Below are 17,351 nucleotides of genomic sequence, written 5' to 3'. Positions count from 1 at the left end.
TCTACTTTGCCCTGACCCTTTGCCCAACTTTCACCAGAGCAACTCCTTTTTATCTTTTTGCATATTGTGTTCCAACCGAAAGATTTTATTAGAAGAAATGATTCTGTTTGTTAGAAACAAACAAAACCCCTTGGTAACAAGAGATCTGCTTTGCCAGAATTGCTATAGAGATGGTATTAGAGACTCTGGTAGTCACTGGAGAAGCATTACCTTTGTCAAATTCTTTAAACTCTCTTGTGGCCTTGGAGTCTTTTTTTTTTTTTTTTAACATAGCTTTTATTGGATATTAATTCTTAACTGGAAAAGGGAAGGATTCATCAAAGATGTGTTTGTCAGGGAGGGGCACAACAGAAAGCCAAGAGATCTGTAAGGCAAAAATTGTTCTCTGCAATGTCTTCTTTTAGTTTTACTTTTGTAACACTTCATTTTTGAGTTCTTTATCAGAAGAGCAATCACTGAATAAAATGTAAGTTGTCAACACCATAGAAACCCTAGTAATGCCATATTTCTTCACACTGAAATATTTAGTTGAATACCAAATATAACTTCTTTGAAAACTCCAAAGATACTTTTCAGCGCATAATCCCACATCACTGTCAGTTCTCGTAGCTCCCTTAATTTAACATCCATGTGGTTCTGATTTTTAGAAGTACAGCTGATGCCGTATTGGTGCAGTTGATGTCATCTTGGAGTCTTGTGGGTCTGCATAGCGGCTTCTCTTAGAGAAATGTTCTTCTCAAGAAAATGTTCAGAACTAACTACTGTCTAAATCTCTCATAGTTTTAATTAACAGCTATTTATTTAGTATTTATACCAGGTACTGTTTCTAAGTACTTGAAAAATAATAATTTTTATAGCATCCCTATGAGGTAGGTATTATTGTAATTCCCGATTTGTAGGTAAAGAAGCTGAGACACAGAGACATTAACTCACAAAAGGTTATATAGCTAGTTAGAAGGAGAAGAGCTTTTTACTTAAAACTGTGCTTTGAGTTTGGTGGGATAGTGGAGTCCTTTAAATTCCATGATGGTCTTTCTTTCTATTTAAGGTTTTGAAGTACAGGAGGAGGGTTACCTGGCAAAAATCCTGATCCCTGAAGGCACAAGAGATGTACCTCTAGGAACCCCACTTTGTATCATTGTAGAAAAAGAGGAAGATATACCAGCGTTTGCTGACTATAGGCCAACTGAAGTAACTGATTTAAAACCACAAGCACCACCATCTACCCCACCCCCGGTAGGTATGCTTCTAGAATTGAGGGAACACTTAACCATATTCGTCTCTAAATTAAGGGATTAGATTGGATGATATTCTAGGTTTCTACCAGCTCTCAGATTCTATAAATGAGGAAGGAGATGGTTAGGGGCGCTTGGCTGGCTCAGTTGGTAGAGCCTGCAACTCTTGATCTCGGGATTGTGAGTTTGAGCCCCACATTGGGTGTAGAGATTACTTAAGATATTTTTAAAAACCTTTAAAAAAAAAAAGATTGTGAGCTTTTGTGGAGATCTACAAGGTATGTGGCCGTGCACCATGCCCCTAATAGTCAGTTGTTGGATCCTTGTAGCTTTTTTTTTTTCTTGCTGTCTTGAGTCCTGCTGAGAACAAAGCTGAGGTGACATGTTTTTTTCTGCTTTAGGTACAGATATGCATATGGCAATTACTGTATACAGTTGTTCATGAACAACATGGGATCTGGGGCACCAACACTGCGCACTTGAAAATCTCTGTATAACTTTGGATTCCACCCAGATTTAACTACTAATAAACTTGCTGTTGGCTGGAAGCCTTACTGACCACATAGACAGTAGACAGTCAATTGACACATATTTTGTATAGTAAATGTATATGATACATATTATATGCCATAATCTTAAAGCACAATAGAGAAAATGTAATTAAGAAAATTGTAAGGGAGAGAAAATACATTTATAGTACTGTACTGTAAAAAAAATCCGTGTGTGGGCGCTGGGGTGGCTCAGTCGGTTAAGCGACTGCCTTCGGCTCAGGTCATGATCCTGGAGTCCCGGGATCGAGTTCCGCATCGGGCTCCCTGCTCAGCGGGGAGTCTGCTTCTCCCTCTGACCCTCCTCCCTCTCGTGCTCTCTGTCTCTCATTCTCTCTCTCGCAAATAAAATAAATAAATAAATAAATAAATAAATCCGTGTGTAAGTGGGCCTGTGTAGTTCAGACTCGTATTGTTGGAGGGTCAGTTAATCTTCGTTACTGTCAGTACTCTTGGTATTCACTTATGATAGTGGGTCAAGCTTATCTTTATAATACATTAGAACCTTGACATAACATGGCTTGTTTTGCATAGAATCTAGTCCTGTTGTGTATGCTGCACAGCATATACACTATATATCTAAAATGTACTTGTACGCACCTCAGGCCTAGATAACACTATGACGAGGCTTCTGTACGTGTTAGAATCATGTGAGTTTAGACTAAGTACGCATTTCTGTCAGAGAAAACTTGATTTCTGACTTCCCTACATTTGTGGGGAGCTGGCAAATAGTAGTTACTTCTTAACGTACTTTCAACATGGAACCTTCCAGCACAATTTATTATTTTGAAATGAGGTTAAGTAAAAACAGAACCATGTTGGTCATGAAAGAGAATGAGAATAAAGAAACAGCAAGAGATGAAAGTAAAGAAAGTTTGTAAGGATATTACATACTGGTTAGCAGTATTAAATTCCATGTCTCTCCATGTTATCAGGGCGTAAGATAATGTGGTTCTGTCTTTGACATGAGGTTATATTATTATTCTTCATATTGCCATATTATGTTGGTTAAGCGGGAAAAATATGCATAATGATCTTTGGGAGAAAGATAAAAGTTATTTTGATTTCTTAGTAAATGTAAGCTCTTAATCTTTCAGACCAGTCTTTACAGTGGTGAATGAACGATTTGTAACTTTTTTCAAAAGGTGGCCCCTGTTCCTCCAACTCCCCAGCCTGCAGCGCCTGCACCTTCAGCCACCCGCCCAGCTCCTCCTGCTGGACCCAAGGGGAGGGTGTTTGCTAGCCCTCTTGCAAAGAAATTGGCAGCAGAGAAAGGGATTGATCTTACATATGTAAAAGGTAAGTTTGTCTCTATGGAATGGGGTTGTAAAGATAAAATTTACTTGAGATTCCTTCTTAAGACCGGCAAGACAACTCTGTACAGTCATCTTATTTGGAATAGTGCAGAAAAGGGTGAGGGAGTGAAGTAATCTCCTTTGTTGCCACCACAGGTAGGGAAACTTACTGTGCTGTATTTAATCCATCTAGGATCTACCTGTATAATGTAGGTGCCGTTTTCTTAGTGCATGGGAACTGCTTAATTTTTACTGAAAGTATAATACGCTTGTTCAGCGGAGTTGAGTTTTAGGACTTGACTATGTAATAAGAAATCTCTGCTGGTGCAAGGCTGGCTGAATCTAGCAGTACACAGCATAAAACATAAACCTGGGGTGACTTGAAATAACTTTGAATAATAAAATTCATATAAAACTGAAGTTCCTTGAGGGCAAAGGAAAATGTCTTATTCATATTTTTTTCTCTCCAAAGAGAAAGTATAGCTTACTGATAAAAGCATGGGGTCTTGAATCAGATCATCTGGGGTTTACGCCTGGCTTTATCATCTTCTCTGTGATAAGACTTTAGGTGAATTACTTAACTTGTGTATGTCTGTAGATTAATTACTTAAACCATCTGCTTTTCCATCTGTAAAACTGAAATAATAGGGCACATTAAAACAGTCAGAGGGCCTACGACAGTATCTAGAATGTAACAGGTACTCGATAAATGTTAGTTCTGTTCATATTAATATTATTGCCTGGTATTTAAATAAATATTTTTGAGCTCAAATGTAATGTAAGGTAATTAAGATACTTGGAGAAGGGAAATTACTAATCCTGAAGCCTGGTTTGATGGCTACTACTGTGTGCTAGTCACTGAATTGCCACATTTAGCATGACATTTCTTGAAGTAAGAATTATCATTCACCATTTTTTGGATAAGAAAATACTCTTTAGGGATCTCCCTTTCTGTTAAGTAGTAAAGTTCCAGTTTGAGTCTAGATACTGGTTATTTCCCCAGTTGTCCAGCTGTGGGCACTCAGTGCTGGTTATCATCTGTTTGCTGTCTTTTGTTGTGTGGTTAGAAGGCAAGCCAGTCCCCAAAGAATAAGAATAGAATATTGTAAATTTTTTGGCCTTCAGAGGATTCTTACAATATTTGAAGATGCTCTTTTCCATTTTTATGTTATTTCACTGGCATAGTGCCACTTTTTATGTATATGTGACTAGAATTAGGGACAGCAATGTAAGCTGGAATAAATTTTAAGGAGAGGAGGGACTGGGTTAATAATTATATCAAAAGAATTTAGACAAGTAAAGAAGGATCATTTATGAGATACTTAGCGACACTGCCTGCTGTACCAAAGATACAAGTGGGAAAGTCCCCATATTCTTACCAGGCAATTAGAGTTAGGTCATTCATTTACTACTATTTAAACCAATATGCACTGAGTCTTGTGTGTGCGTCATTTGTTCATAAGACAGACAAGATTTCAGTTTCAGATGCTTATGCTAACAAAAATAAAGAGTTAAACAGGGAGTACAGCATAGTAATAAAGAGTATGGGCTCTGGAACTGGAAAGCTCAGGTTTGAACCCCAGCTCTGCTGTACACGACCTGTGTGACCTTTTGTGTCTCAGTTTCTTCATTTGTATGTAAAAATAATGCCTTACAGGTTGTGAGGGTGAACTAAGTTAACAAACAGTGCCTGCACATAGAAAGCATATACAGGTATTAGCTATAATAATGAAAATAACTCGTGATTACCTAGGATGATCCAAATGTCGAGAGAGAATAAACCAAGTGAAACACTGTTGAGTGACAGGGTGAATATACGTGCAGCCTGACTGCTGTTAGATGTGGTGGTTGGGGAAGATCTTTCTGATGAGGTGACATTTGATCTGATGTGAAAGATGAGGAGGAGTCAGCTGTGAGCCAGCCGTGTGAAGAACTGGGGACAGACCAGTAGTACACAATCTGAAGTGGGAGAGAGCTTGGCACGTTTGAGGAACATAAAGGAGGCCAGTGTTAATGGAGCATAGCAGGCAGAGGGTCTAGTGATACTAGGTGAGGTTGGAAAGAAACATAGGGGTGAGAACGAGGACTTGACAGGTCATGGTAGAATTTGAATTTTATTTAAAGCATAGCAGGAAGCCACTAAAGGGTTAAAAGAAGGAAGTGACATAAACTTATATTTTAAAAAAATCATTTTGGCTGCTTTGTGCAAATGGGTTAAATGAAAGCCGTGGTCCCTGTTAAGATGCTGTTGCTGGAACTGACTGTGGTGACTTAGACAAGCATGGTCAGAGTGGAAATGGAAAGAAATGGAAAGCTTTGAGAAATTTTTTTGACAGAATCAACAGAACTTAGAAAGGATGGTACATGGGGACTTGACAGCAGTTATTTCAAAACAGAGGTGTGGTGGGAGCCTGTCTGGGTAGACTGAAAAGTAGAAAGTGGATGGAGAAGTGGAAACAGCATTGTGGACAACTCATTCAGAAAGCTTTGCTGTGGAGGGCAGGAGCTAAGATGGCAGTAGGAGGACCCTAGGTTTGTCTTGTCCTTTGAACACAGCTAGATAACTATCAGATCATTCCAAATATCCAAGAAATCAACGTGAGGACTGATAGAACAAACTGCACAACTAGAGGGGGAGAGGAGGCAACATCAAGGAAGGTAGAAAGTGAGGAGATGTGGTTTGGGGGAGAAACGGATCATGGGTTGCGAAGAGAGGCAAGAGAATGGAGCACACAGGGATACATATAAGGAGAATACTTCCCCAAAGCCATTGGTTGGGAAAAGGAGAGGGGCTGATTTTTATGAGTTTTTGCAACCAGCAGGGCTCAAAGACTGGAGTTTTAGAGGTCCACAGGCTTGGCTAGGATAGAGCCCTGAGAGCACTGCCCTATTCTTAAGAGAGCAGGCAGGCAAGCAACCCTAGGGTGGATGGTGTGATCTGAGGATTGCCTAAAGCACATGGGGGGCGCCTGGGTGGCTCAGTTGGTTGAGCGACTGCCTTCGGCTCAGGTCATGATCCTGGAGTCCCTGGATCGAGTCCCGCATCGGGCTCCCTGCTTGGCAGGGAGTCTGCTTCTCCCTCTGACCCTCCCCCCTCTCATGTGCTCTCTCTCACTCTCTCTCTCTCAAATAAATAAAATCTTTAAAAAAAAAAAAAAAAAAAGCACATGGGGAGAGACTTGTTAGCTCTTCTTGGAGCGCTTCTATGAGAGGTGGTGTTCCCTCTATGGGGAGAAAAAGAGCCAGCCAGTGCCATTTCCCTCCCCCACCCCTCAGCATAAACCAACTTCAGTAAATAGCACAGTCCCAACACTTGCTGCCTGACCTGCTTACACCAAGTCCCATCCCCCTGTGCTCTGCTAGTACTGCTTTTCTCACACACGTGTGCCTAAGAACCAGCGCAGCAGGTCCTTTCCCCAGAAGATCAGCACAGACCCTCGCACATACCATATCTCCTGACCATAGAGCTCTGCAAAGCTTCAGTTCTAGCGGAAGTAGCATCGGGTCTCATTTAACAAATGGATCAGAGCATACCTAGCTGAAACTCGCCATACTCTGACCAGGGTCCAAACACTGCCCACTCTAGGCAAGGACTGACTGACGGATAGAGCAGCCAGCACGCGGCGGCAGAGTGCACACGGCACGCTAGAGACACTCCCTGCAGTGCCAGGCCCTGGGCACTGTATGACCTCTTCTTGAAGCCATTACTCTCTGGAGCAGGAAATATAACAGGCTTTTCTTTTTTTTAAAAAAAGATTTTATTTATTTATTTGACAGAGAGAGATAGCGAGAGAGGGAACATAAGCAGGGGGAGTGGGAGAGGGAGAATCAGGCTTCCCGCAGAGCAGGGAGCCCGATGCGGGGCTCGATCCCAGGACCCCGGGATCATGACCTGAGCCGAAGGCAGACGCTTAACGACTGAGCCACCCAGGCGCCCCTATAACAGGCTTTTCTAACACACACAAGACAGAGACCTAGACAAAATGCCAAGATGGAGGAATTCATCCCAAAAGAAAGAACAAGAAAAGGTCATGACCAGAGATTAATCGAAACAGATATAAGTAATATGCCTGGTGGAAGATTTAAAACAACAATCATAAGGATACTCGCTGGGTTTGAGAACAGCATGGAAAACATCAGGGAGACCCAGACTGCAGAAGTAAAAGAGTTAAAAAACAATCAGGCAGAAATGAAAAATGCAGTAACTGAGATTCAAAACTAGCTGGATGTAATGACCACTAGGATAGAAGCAGAGGAACGAATAAGTGATACAGAGACTAGAATTATGGAAAATAATGAAGCTGAACAAAAGAAGAATGATGGATCACAAGAGTGGACTTAGGGAACTCAGTGACTCAATCAGACATAATAACATTCATATCATAGGAGTCCCTGAAGAAGAAGAGAAAGGGGGGCACAGGGTTTATTTGAGGAAATAATAGCTGAAAACTTCTGTAGTCAGGGGAACGAAACAGACAACCAAATCCTGGAGGCACAGAGAACTCCCATCAAAATCAACAAAAGCAGGCCAACACCAAGACATACTGTAGTTAAATTTGCAAAACATAGTGATAAAAAAAAAAAAATCCTAAAAGCAGCAAGACGAAAGAAGTCCTTAACTTAGAAGACCCATAAGGGTAGCTACAGATCTCTCCACAGAAATTTGGCACAACAGAAGAGAGTGGCATGATGTATTCAACATGCTGAATGGGAAAAATCTGCAGCCAAGAACACTCTGTCCAGCAAGGCTGTCATTCAGAATAGAAGAAGAGATGAAGAGTTTCCCAGACAGGGGCGCTGGGGTGGTGCAGTTGGTTAAACGTCTGACTCTTGGTTTCGGCTCAGGTCATGATCTCAGGGTCCTGAGATTGAGCCCTGCAACGGGCTCCGTGTTCAGCAAGGAGTCTGCTTAAGACTCTCTCCCTCTCCGTCTGCCCCTCCCCTCTTTCTCTAAAATAAATAAATCTTAAAAAAAAAAAAAGTTTCCCAATCTAAAAAAAAAAAAAAAAGAGTTTCCCAGAAAATCTGGGTGCCTGGGTGATCTCAGCTCAGGTCTTGATCTCAGGGTTGTGAGTTCAAGCCTTGTGTTGGGTTCCACACCAAGCGTGGAGCCTACTTAAAACACACACATGCACGCACACACACTTCCCAGGCAAACAAAAACTAAAGGAGTTCGTGACCATTAAACCAGTCCTGCAAGAAATACTGAGGGGGATTCTTTGAGTAGGAAGGAAAGACCAAAAGTTGACAAAGGTAAGAAAGGAACCAAGAAAAATCTCCAAAAACAACAAGTAATAAAATGGCACTAAAAAGAGTATCAATAATTACTCTGAAGTAAATGAACTAAATGCTCCAAGCAAAAGACAGGGTGTCAGAATGGATAAAAAACAAGACCCATCTATATGCTGCCTACAAGAGACTCACTTTAGACTTAAAGACACCTGCAAATTGAAAGGGGATAGTGGGGCACCTGGCTGGCTCAGTTGGTGGAGTATGTGACTCTTGATTTCGGGGTTGTGGGTTAAGCTCCAAATTGGGTGTGGAGATTACTTAAGGATAAAAAATAAAAATTTAAAAAAAGTGGAAGTGGGGGATGGAGAAACATTTATTATGCAAATGGCACCAAAAGAAAGAGTAACAGTGCTTAAATCGGACAAACAAGATTTTATATCAAAGATTGTAACAAGAGATGAAGGGGACTATATCATAATAAAAGGGACTATCCAACAAGAAGATCTCACAATTGTAAATATTTATGCCCCCAACTTCGGAGCACCCAAATATGTAAAACAATAACAAACATAAAGAAACTAATTGATAATGATACAGTAATAGCAGGGGACTTTAACACCCCACTTACATCAATGGACAGATCATCTAAACAATATCAACAAGGAAACAGTGGCTCTGAATGACACACTGGACCAGATGGACTTAACATATATTCAGAACATTTCATCCTAAAGCAGCAGAATACGCATTCTTTTCAGGTGCACATGGGACATTCTCCAGAATAGATCACATACTAGGTCACAAATCAGGCCTCAACAAGTACAAAAAGATTGAGATCATGCCATGCATATTTTTTTTACCACAACACTGTGAAACTTGAAGTCAACCACAAGAAAAAACTTGGAAATGCCACAAATACATGGAGATTAAACAACATGCTACTAACAAATGAATGGGTCAATCAGGAAACTAAAGAAGAAATAAAAAAAGACACACGGAAACAAATGAAAATGAAAACACGATGGTCCAAAACCTTTGGGTTTGCAGCAAAAGCAGTCATAAGAGGGAAGTATATAGCAATACAGGCCTACCTCAAGAAGCAAGAAAAATCTCAAACAACCTAACCTTATACCTAAAGGATGTAGAAAAAGAACAATAAATGATGCCCAAAGCCAGCAGAAGAAGGGAAATAATAAAGATTAGAGCAGAAATATTGATATAGAAACTAAAAAAACAGTAGAACATCAATGAAATCAGAAGCTGGTTCTTGGAAAAAATTAATAAAATAAAAAAATAAAATTGATAAACCTCTCCCCAAACTTACCAAAAAGAAAAGAGAGGGGCACCTGGGTGCCTCAGTCATTAAGCGTCCGCCTTTGGCTCGGGTCATGGTCCCCGGGTCCTGGGATTGAGCCCCGCGTTGAGCTTCCTGCTCCGCAGGAAGCCTGCTTCTCCCTCTCCCATTCCCCCTGCTTGTGTTCCTTCTCTCGCTGTGTCTCTGTCAAATAAATAAAATCTTTAAAAAAAAAAAAAAAAGGACCCAAGTAAATCACAAATGAGAGAAAACCAATACCACAGAAATACAAAGGATTGTAAAAGAATATGCCAACAAATTGGACAATGTGGAAGAAATGGATAAATTCCTAGAAACATATAAACTACCAAAACTGAAAGAGGAAGAAATAGAAAACTTGAACAGACAATAACCAGCAAAGAAATTGAATCAGTAATCAAAAATCTCCCAAACAAAGGTCCAGGGCCAGATGGCTTCACGGGGGAGTTCTACCAAACATTTAAAGAAGACTTAATACCTATTATTCTCAAACTATACCAAAAAATAGAAATGGAAGGAAAACTTCTGAACTGATTCTATGAGGCCAGCAGTACCCTGATACCAAAATCAGACAAAGACTCCACTAAAAAAACCTACAGGCCAATATCCCTGATGAACATGGATGCAAAAATTCTCAACAAAATACTTGCAAATCGAATCCAATAGTCATTAAAAGAATCACCACAATCAAGTGGGATTTATTCCTGGGTTACAAGCGTGGTTCAATACTTACAAATCAACCAACATGATACACCAGTTAATAAAAGAAAGGATAAGAACCATTTGGTCCTCTAATAGATGCAGAAAAGCATTTGGCAAAGTACAAATCCATTCATGATAAAAACCCTCAAAGAAGTAGGGATAGAGGAAACATACCTCAACATCATGAAGTCCATACATGAAAAACCCATAGCTAATACCATCCTCAGTGGGGAACAACTGAGAGCTTTTCCTCTACGGTCAGGAACAAGACACAGTGTCCACTCTCACCACTGAAGTCTTAGCCTCAGCAGTCAGACAAGGCTTCCAAATTGGCAAGGAAGAAGTAGAACTGCAACTATTTGCAGATGATATGATCCTCTATATAGAAAACCCAAAAGACTCCCCAGAGTATTGCTAGAACTGATAGACGATTTCAGTAATGTCACGGCATACAATATCAACATACAGAAATCTCTTGGATTTCTATACACCAGTGATGCAACAGAATGAGAAATCAAGGAATCAGTCCCATTTACAGTTGCACCAAAAACCCTAAGATAGTCGGAATAAACCTAACTATAGAAGTAAAAGATCTATTCTTTGAAAACTAAAACACTGATGAAAGAAATTGAAGATGACACAAAGAAATAGAAAAGCATTCCTATTTCAGGTTTGTGGCTCTGAATTTAGAGTATAATTAGTCATCTAAGTGTACTTTTTTTTTTTTTTTTTTTAAGTAGGCTTCACGCCCAGCATGGAGCCCAATGCGGGGCTTGAACTCAAAACCCTGAGACTGAGATCAAGACCAGAGCTGAGATCAAAAGCGGATGCTTAACCGACTCAGCCACCCAGGCGCCCCTATGTGTGCACTTTTTTGATCCCAACAGCATTAAGCTACTCTGATGCTGCCATTGAGAAGGCAGACAGTTTAGAGTTTGACCAGCGAGTGAGTATAACCGTGATCCCCAGTGTAAGCGGGGTGAGGAAGAGGTGAAGATGATAGGGAAATGATGATGAGAGCAGTTGAGGCAGTGGAATGGGGGGTCTTGGTGAGGTTGAAGAAATTTTGCAGTAAGAGGGAATGGTCTAGAATAAGTGAGTTGAGAGGATCAGTGATTGTCACCAGATACGTTTTTTCCACACCAGCAGTCAATTCTCTGCCACCACCTGGGTATCTAACACTTCAGTTCTATTCTGACACTAACTCTCCAGCGTTAATGTCAGGCTCCACAGGGTTAAGGGTTCAGTCCCACAAGACTGCCCCCACTTCTGATGTCAGTTGAAGTCCTCATGTATGCGAATTCACTAGAAGGACTCACAGAACTCAGGAAGGCACTGTATGTACCATTACTAGTTTATCGTACAGGATACCACACAGCAACAGTCAATAGAAGAGATGCATAGGGCAAGGGTTGTAGGGGAGATGGGTGCAGAGCTTCCATGCCCTCTCTGGGAGTACCACCCACCCAGCACATTGATGTGTTCACCAACCCAGAAGCTCCAAATCTTGTTTTTTTAAAAGAGTTTTTATGGAGGTTTCTGTAAGAAGCATGGTTATTTAAATCCTTGGCCGTAAGTTGTTAAACTCAGTCTCCAGTTCCCCTTCCCTCCTAGGAGGGACAGATAACTTAGCAAATATGACCAAAATGTAATCATTTGGGGAGAAACTGTTTTAAAGCCTAAACCCTAATGTTCAGAGTTTGATTTGTCTCACAACTGCTCATACATGTTTCATATTTATTTGAGGCAAAGCACGTTCACATCACTATCCCATTTTATCTTCACAGCCTTCCTTTGAGCAGGGGCCGGTATTAGAATCTTTATCCTACAGATGAGACTAAAGACCAGAAGAGATTAAGTGACTCTAGTCTTCTAATTTATATTTGACAACAACCCTACATTTTTTACTCCTAGTCTGGCGTTCTTCCCTTTAAGCCGTATTGCTTTATGACGGCCTGTTGTGCCTTCTTCATGAGATAGGCAAAAAGATTTAAAAGATTTCAATTGACTCCTGATTTCTTGTGGGTGGCTAAAGCCCAGCCTAAGGCAGGTGATACTGCAGGTTTCTTCCTCTTGAGGGGCTGTGGCAGATCTGCCTTGGTGGTAAGGGGAGGTTATGGTTTCTGTTGTTTATAAAGGAGGGGTATCTAATAGGGGTACTGCTACCTCTGTTCTAGAGCTCCGGGTGAGGATAAACACAATCCTAGCCAACTCGTTTTTCATAATGAAGGAAAGGAGTTGGGACGAACTGCATACAACAAGACTCCTTTTAAAAGTCTGCTCTGGGGGAAGATGAATCAATTTGACCAAATTTTTTCTAGAAGTGGGCAGTGTGAAAGGTATTTTAATAACTAAATTCTGAGTCTTCTTAGAATTAAGGTTCAGGATTATCTGTTTGGGCCTGAAGTTAAACTGATTGGTTGTGGATGGGAGGATGGTTGTGGATGGGAGGAGGAAGGAATTGAGTGAAAATAAAAGTGAGCCCTTTGTGAGAGGATTTGGAGATCTTTCCTTGTGTGAAGGATTTGAAGATCTTTCCTTGCACATACTTCATTCCCAGTCTCTGACACAGGCCAGTTTAGAACCTTGGCCACTGTGAGGAAACTCTAAATGATAGAGACCACAAAAGGAAGGAGTGATTCTGAAGATGAGATCATTGCAGTTGAGAGTTACTCAGGCTATTTTGGGGTGAAAAATTTAACTTGCCTAATATGCCCGAAACAATTGTTGTATCTGTTGACTTTGTACAAAGGGAATTCTTCATGATCAAATGAATCTAGAAACCAAATGAGATCCATTTCAAGGTTCAGAAAGGGTTTTTCGGAGCTAAGAGAGGAGGCAGCTAGACCTTGGGAAGTATAAATTGTACTCAGCATTATTCATATGTCAGTAGTTCCCAGCTTAAAAGTAAAGAACATGAAAAGATGAAGTACAGCTTAGGTAAAACTCTAAAGAGAAGTATTTAACAAAGAGTATTTGCTGTAGTTACAAAGAAAAGAACCACTACAGCTCAAGTGAGAGCACTCTGAATTATAATTAATAATTGACAAAAGCTGCTGTCTTCGGGAGACTGTTAAGGTGCAGGAGTAAGGCAGTGAGTGACCCCTTTGAGGGTCTTTGGTAGAGAACCCTTAGGAACTTGCACTTCAGGATCATAGTGTTGATCTCCTGGAGGAACCAGCAGTCTGCTCTCACATGTGATATTTATGCATCTCTTCCAGGCACAGGACCAGAAGGCAGAATCATCAAGAAGGATATCGACTCTTTTGTGCCTACTAAAGCTGTTCCTGTGAGTTAGATTTGGCGTTTTTGTTTTGTTTTGCTTTTGGTAGTTTGTCCCTGCAAAATGCTCTGTCCAACCTATTAGACACTTTCATACATTACTTATGAATGGAATAGCTTAACCAGAATTGTGGGGTTTTTTGTCTAATTTTACTGGCTAGCAGCATTTAGATATGAATGTGCTGTCACTCAGCATACAAAAGGAAAGATGATATGCTGCATTGACATGCATTCCTTTTTTTTTTTTTCCTTCAGAAGTGGTACTAAATTTTTCCTAACAAATCCTCTCCTTCTCATCCAGGCCCTACTTTTAAATGCACGCTTACAAGTTGTTGACTAGAGTTTGAGTTTTATGTAATTATTCCACACAGGGATTAAATCCATATAGCCAACCAACTTCTATTTGGTGGTTAAAGTGTTAAGATAATTAGCTAAAATTAAGGAAAATGATTTAGTGATTTAGATGTTTGCTTTATTTTTTAAAAGATTTTATTTATTAAAGAGAGAGCGAGCGTGAGCAGAGAGGAGAGGGAGAAGCAGGCTCCTTGCGAGCACTTAGTGGACTGAGCTACCCAGGCGCCCCTAGATGTTTGTTTTAAAATGAAAGATATGGGGCGCCTGGGTGGCTCAGTCGGTTGAGCGTCTGCCTTCGGCTCAGGTCATGGTCCCAGGGTCCTGGGATTGAGCCCCACATCAGGCTCTCTGCTCAGCGGGGAGTCTGCTTCTCCCTCTCCTATCCTCCCTGCTTGTGCTCTCTCTCTGTCAAATAAATAAAATCTTTAAAATAAATAAATAAAATGAAAGATTTATCATTGTTTTTTCTTAACACTGTTCAGAAAAGTGAATTACCCTGTTCTACGTTTATCGCGAATCCTTTTAATTTAAGAATGCTTTGATTGCTTTTCTTGAAGGTAATTTTGCAAATACAAAATTATTTTGACAAATTAATCATTGAACAAAGAAAAATGATACTTAAAACATCACAGAATTCTAAATATAAAAATTAAAAACAGACTTCTTACATAAGCACAGTACAAATCTGAGTCCCTTTTGCTCCCTTGGGATAGAAATAGCTATTTTCTGTAAGCCTTTTAATGTTTACTTTGCCATGTGTAAGAGTCACTAGCAGGTACTAAGAGCTTCTGTACTTGCCCATAGGCTCCAGCAGCTGCTGTGCCTGCCGTGGGTCCAGGAGTGGCACCCATTCCTGCAGGTGTCTTCACAGACGTCCCAATCAGCAACATTCGTCGTGTAAGATTATTACTCTAAATCTGCAACCAAAGCTGTGGGGGGCATCTTTACTCTGATTGTTCAATTGCATCCACAGTTTGAAACGCTAGCAGACAGTTTTTTTAGTTGGGAATCTTAGATGACTAGTTTTAAGATGTTTGGTTTGGCCAATTAAATACTTGTGATAAACAAACATTGCTCTGATTAAATACTACTAAAAGGAGCCCAGGTTCTGGTGCATATTCCAGTTCTGGTAATGCTTGAGGTAACCATTACCAGGGAGCAGGGTAAAGGGGCAAACAGAGCCCTGCATTAGGTAAAGTCTCACCTGAGCTTAAGATAAATGATGTTTTAATCTCTTTGATTTCAGGTTATTGCACAGCGGTTAATGCAGTCTAAGCAAACCATACCTCATTATTACCTTTCCATTGATGTAAATATGGGAGAAGTTTTGTTGGTACGGAAAGAACTTAATAAGGTAAAAGGTCTGGAAATTCCAACTCTAAATTGTAAAATTCTTGTTTTTAACTCCACTAATCATTTACATTTTTACCTATATTTTTTGTTAAATATGTGCATTGATGATGGAAAATGGTGTCCTCTGATTTTATTTTACTTTTTTAAAGAGAGGGAGAGAGGGGTGGGCCAGTGGCACTCAGCATTATACAGGTTATCTATAACCTCTCTGACCTCCTACTTTTCCACTTGCTCACTCTGCTGCAAAACCAATGATTGTCTTCCTGTTCCTCAACATTCCACCTGTATATTCCTACTTTAGTCCCTTTGCACTTGGTGTTCGCTCTGCATGTAATGTTTTTCCTCTAGCATCCACCTGCCTTCCTCCTTTACTGCTTTAAGGATTTGACTCAATATCACCTTCTCTGGTTTTCCCTAGTCACCTTATTCTAAAATTAAGGGTAGAGGAGTGAGGTGAGTGGTCAGTTTTCCCTTTAGTTCTTCTCTATTTTTCTCTTTATCATTATCTTACATACCATATGTTTCATTCATTTATTATCCACTCCTTTAGAATGTAAGGTCCCTAAGAGTAGAATTTTTACCCATTTTTTCACTGCTTTATATCCAGGGCTTTTAGAATTCTATGTCTAGAACAGAGTACTCAAATATTAGATGCATGAATGAATAAAGCAGTTAAGGATTAACAGGTAACTGGCTACAAGAGTTAGAGATGATTGCATGCTTTTATTGGCAAAATGTTACAGCTGTTTTATAATACATTTATTTGAAAATTAGACATGAAAAATGTATGTCCAGTGTATTATTTTATTCATTTAAACAGTTTTATTTAGATATATTTCACATACCATGTACCCATTTAAAGTTTACGATTCAATAGCTTTTAGGATATTCAGAGTTCTGTGACCATCACCACAATGAATTTTGGAACATTTTCATCATCCTGAAATGAAAGTATTCTCCCATTAGCCGTAGCCCCCACCCCAATCCTCCCAGCCTCCCCAACCCTAGACAGTCACTTACCACCTTTCTGTCTTAGATTTGCCTATTTTGGATATTTCCTATAGGGATAGGCATATCATTGAATCTGTAGATCAATATGGGGAATATTGCCTTCTTAGCATTCCTCCTCCATGAATATGGGGTGTCTTTCCATTTATTTAGGACTTTAATTAATCTTCTCTAAATTCTTTCAATAATTTGTCCAGTTTTTTGAGTATAAGCTTTTGTACTTTTGTTAAATTTATTCCTAGGTATTTTGTTCTTTTTAATACTATTACAAATTTCAGAGTGTTCATTGTTACTGTATAGAAATAGCATTGATTTTTGTATATTAATCTTGTATCCTGCAACCTTGTTTTTTAGTATGTTCCTTAAGATTTTATATATACACAATCATGTCATCTCCAAATAGTGATAGTTTTGCTTTTTCTTTTCCAATTTGGATGCCTTTTATTTCCTTTTCTTGCCTAACTTCTCTGGCTAGCACATCTAGTAAAATGTTGATTAGAAGTGGCAAAGTGGACATCCTTGTCTTGTTCTTGATCTTAAGAGGAAGTAAGTCTTTCACCAGTGAAGTATATGATGATGGTTGTGGAACTTTTGTAGATCTGTTTTATCATCAGGTTCGGGAAGTTCCTTTTTATTCCTAGTTTTTATGAAGTGGTGGTCGAATTTTGTCAAATGCTTTTTCTGTGTCTACTGAGATGGTCATGTGATTTTTGTCTTTTTTCTATTAGTATTTTATTATATTAATTGACTTTCAGATGTTAAACCAACCTTGCATTCCTGGAACAAATTCCATTTGGTCATGGTGAATAGTCCTTTTCATATATTGCTGGATTTGGTTTGCTAGAATTTTTTTGAGGATTTTGGATCTCTATTCTTTTTTTTTTTTTTTTTTATTCTTATGTTAATCCCCATACCTTACATCATTAGTTCTAGATGAAGTGTTCCATGATTCATTGTTTGTGCATAACACCCAGTGCTCCATGCAGAACGTGCCCTCCTCAATACCCAC

The 17,351-nt window shown here is 39.7% G+C and overlaps 2 protein-coding genes and 1 long non-coding RNA gene across 7 annotated transcripts in view; 2 read left to right on the top strand and 1 right to left on the bottom strand.

The window, feature by feature from the left end:
• DLAT (dihydrolipoamide S-acetyltransferase) overlaps positions 1-17,351 on the top strand; it is a 32,318-nt gene that overhangs the window by 5,345 nt on the left and 9,622 nt on the right. Inside the window, exons 6-10 of the mRNA XM_006733288.3 lie at positions 1,049-1,236; positions 2,929-3,082; positions 13,567-13,634; positions 14,786-14,878; positions 15,228-15,335. Of these exons, the coding sequence (XP_006733351.2) occupies positions 1,049-1,236; positions 2,929-3,082; positions 13,567-13,634; positions 14,786-14,878; positions 15,228-15,335 (611 nt within the window). The remainder of the gene's footprint in view (positions 1-1,048; positions 1,237-2,928; positions 3,083-13,566; positions 13,635-14,785; positions 14,879-15,227; positions 15,336-17,351) is intronic.
• Positions 3,090-13,345, top strand: LOC145716317 (uncharacterized). The gene is made up of 2 exons (XR_014138931.1): positions 3,090-11,291; positions 12,523-13,345. It is a non-coding gene; the product is annotated as an uncharacterized LOC145716317 (long non-coding RNA).
• PIH1D2 (PIH1 domain containing 2) overlaps positions 15,986-17,351 on the bottom strand; it is a 19,256-nt gene continuing 17,890 nt past the window's right edge. For 3 of the 5 annotated variants that reach the window (XM_081799507.1, XM_081799508.1, XM_031028109.2), the window contains exon 7: positions 15,986-16,274. In XM_081799507.1, the coding sequence (XP_081655633.1) occupies positions 16,241-16,274 (34 nt within the window). In that variant the 3' untranslated portion in view covers positions 15,986-16,240. The remainder of the gene's footprint in view (positions 16,275-17,351) is intronic. The other 2 variants (XM_081799506.1, XM_031028112.2) reach the window with 1 other exon arrangement.

This window comes from Leptonychotes weddellii, chromosome 11, assembly GCF_054177405.1.
Source record: "Leptonychotes weddellii isolate Sample4059 chromosome 11, ASM5417740v2, whole genome shotgun sequence".
NCBI classification, from domain to species: domain Eukaryota; kingdom Metazoa; phylum Chordata; class Mammalia; order Carnivora; family Phocidae; genus Leptonychotes; species Leptonychotes weddellii.
Note: the sequence above shows the minus strand (reverse complement) of the source record. Positions and strands in the feature narration are given on the sequence as shown.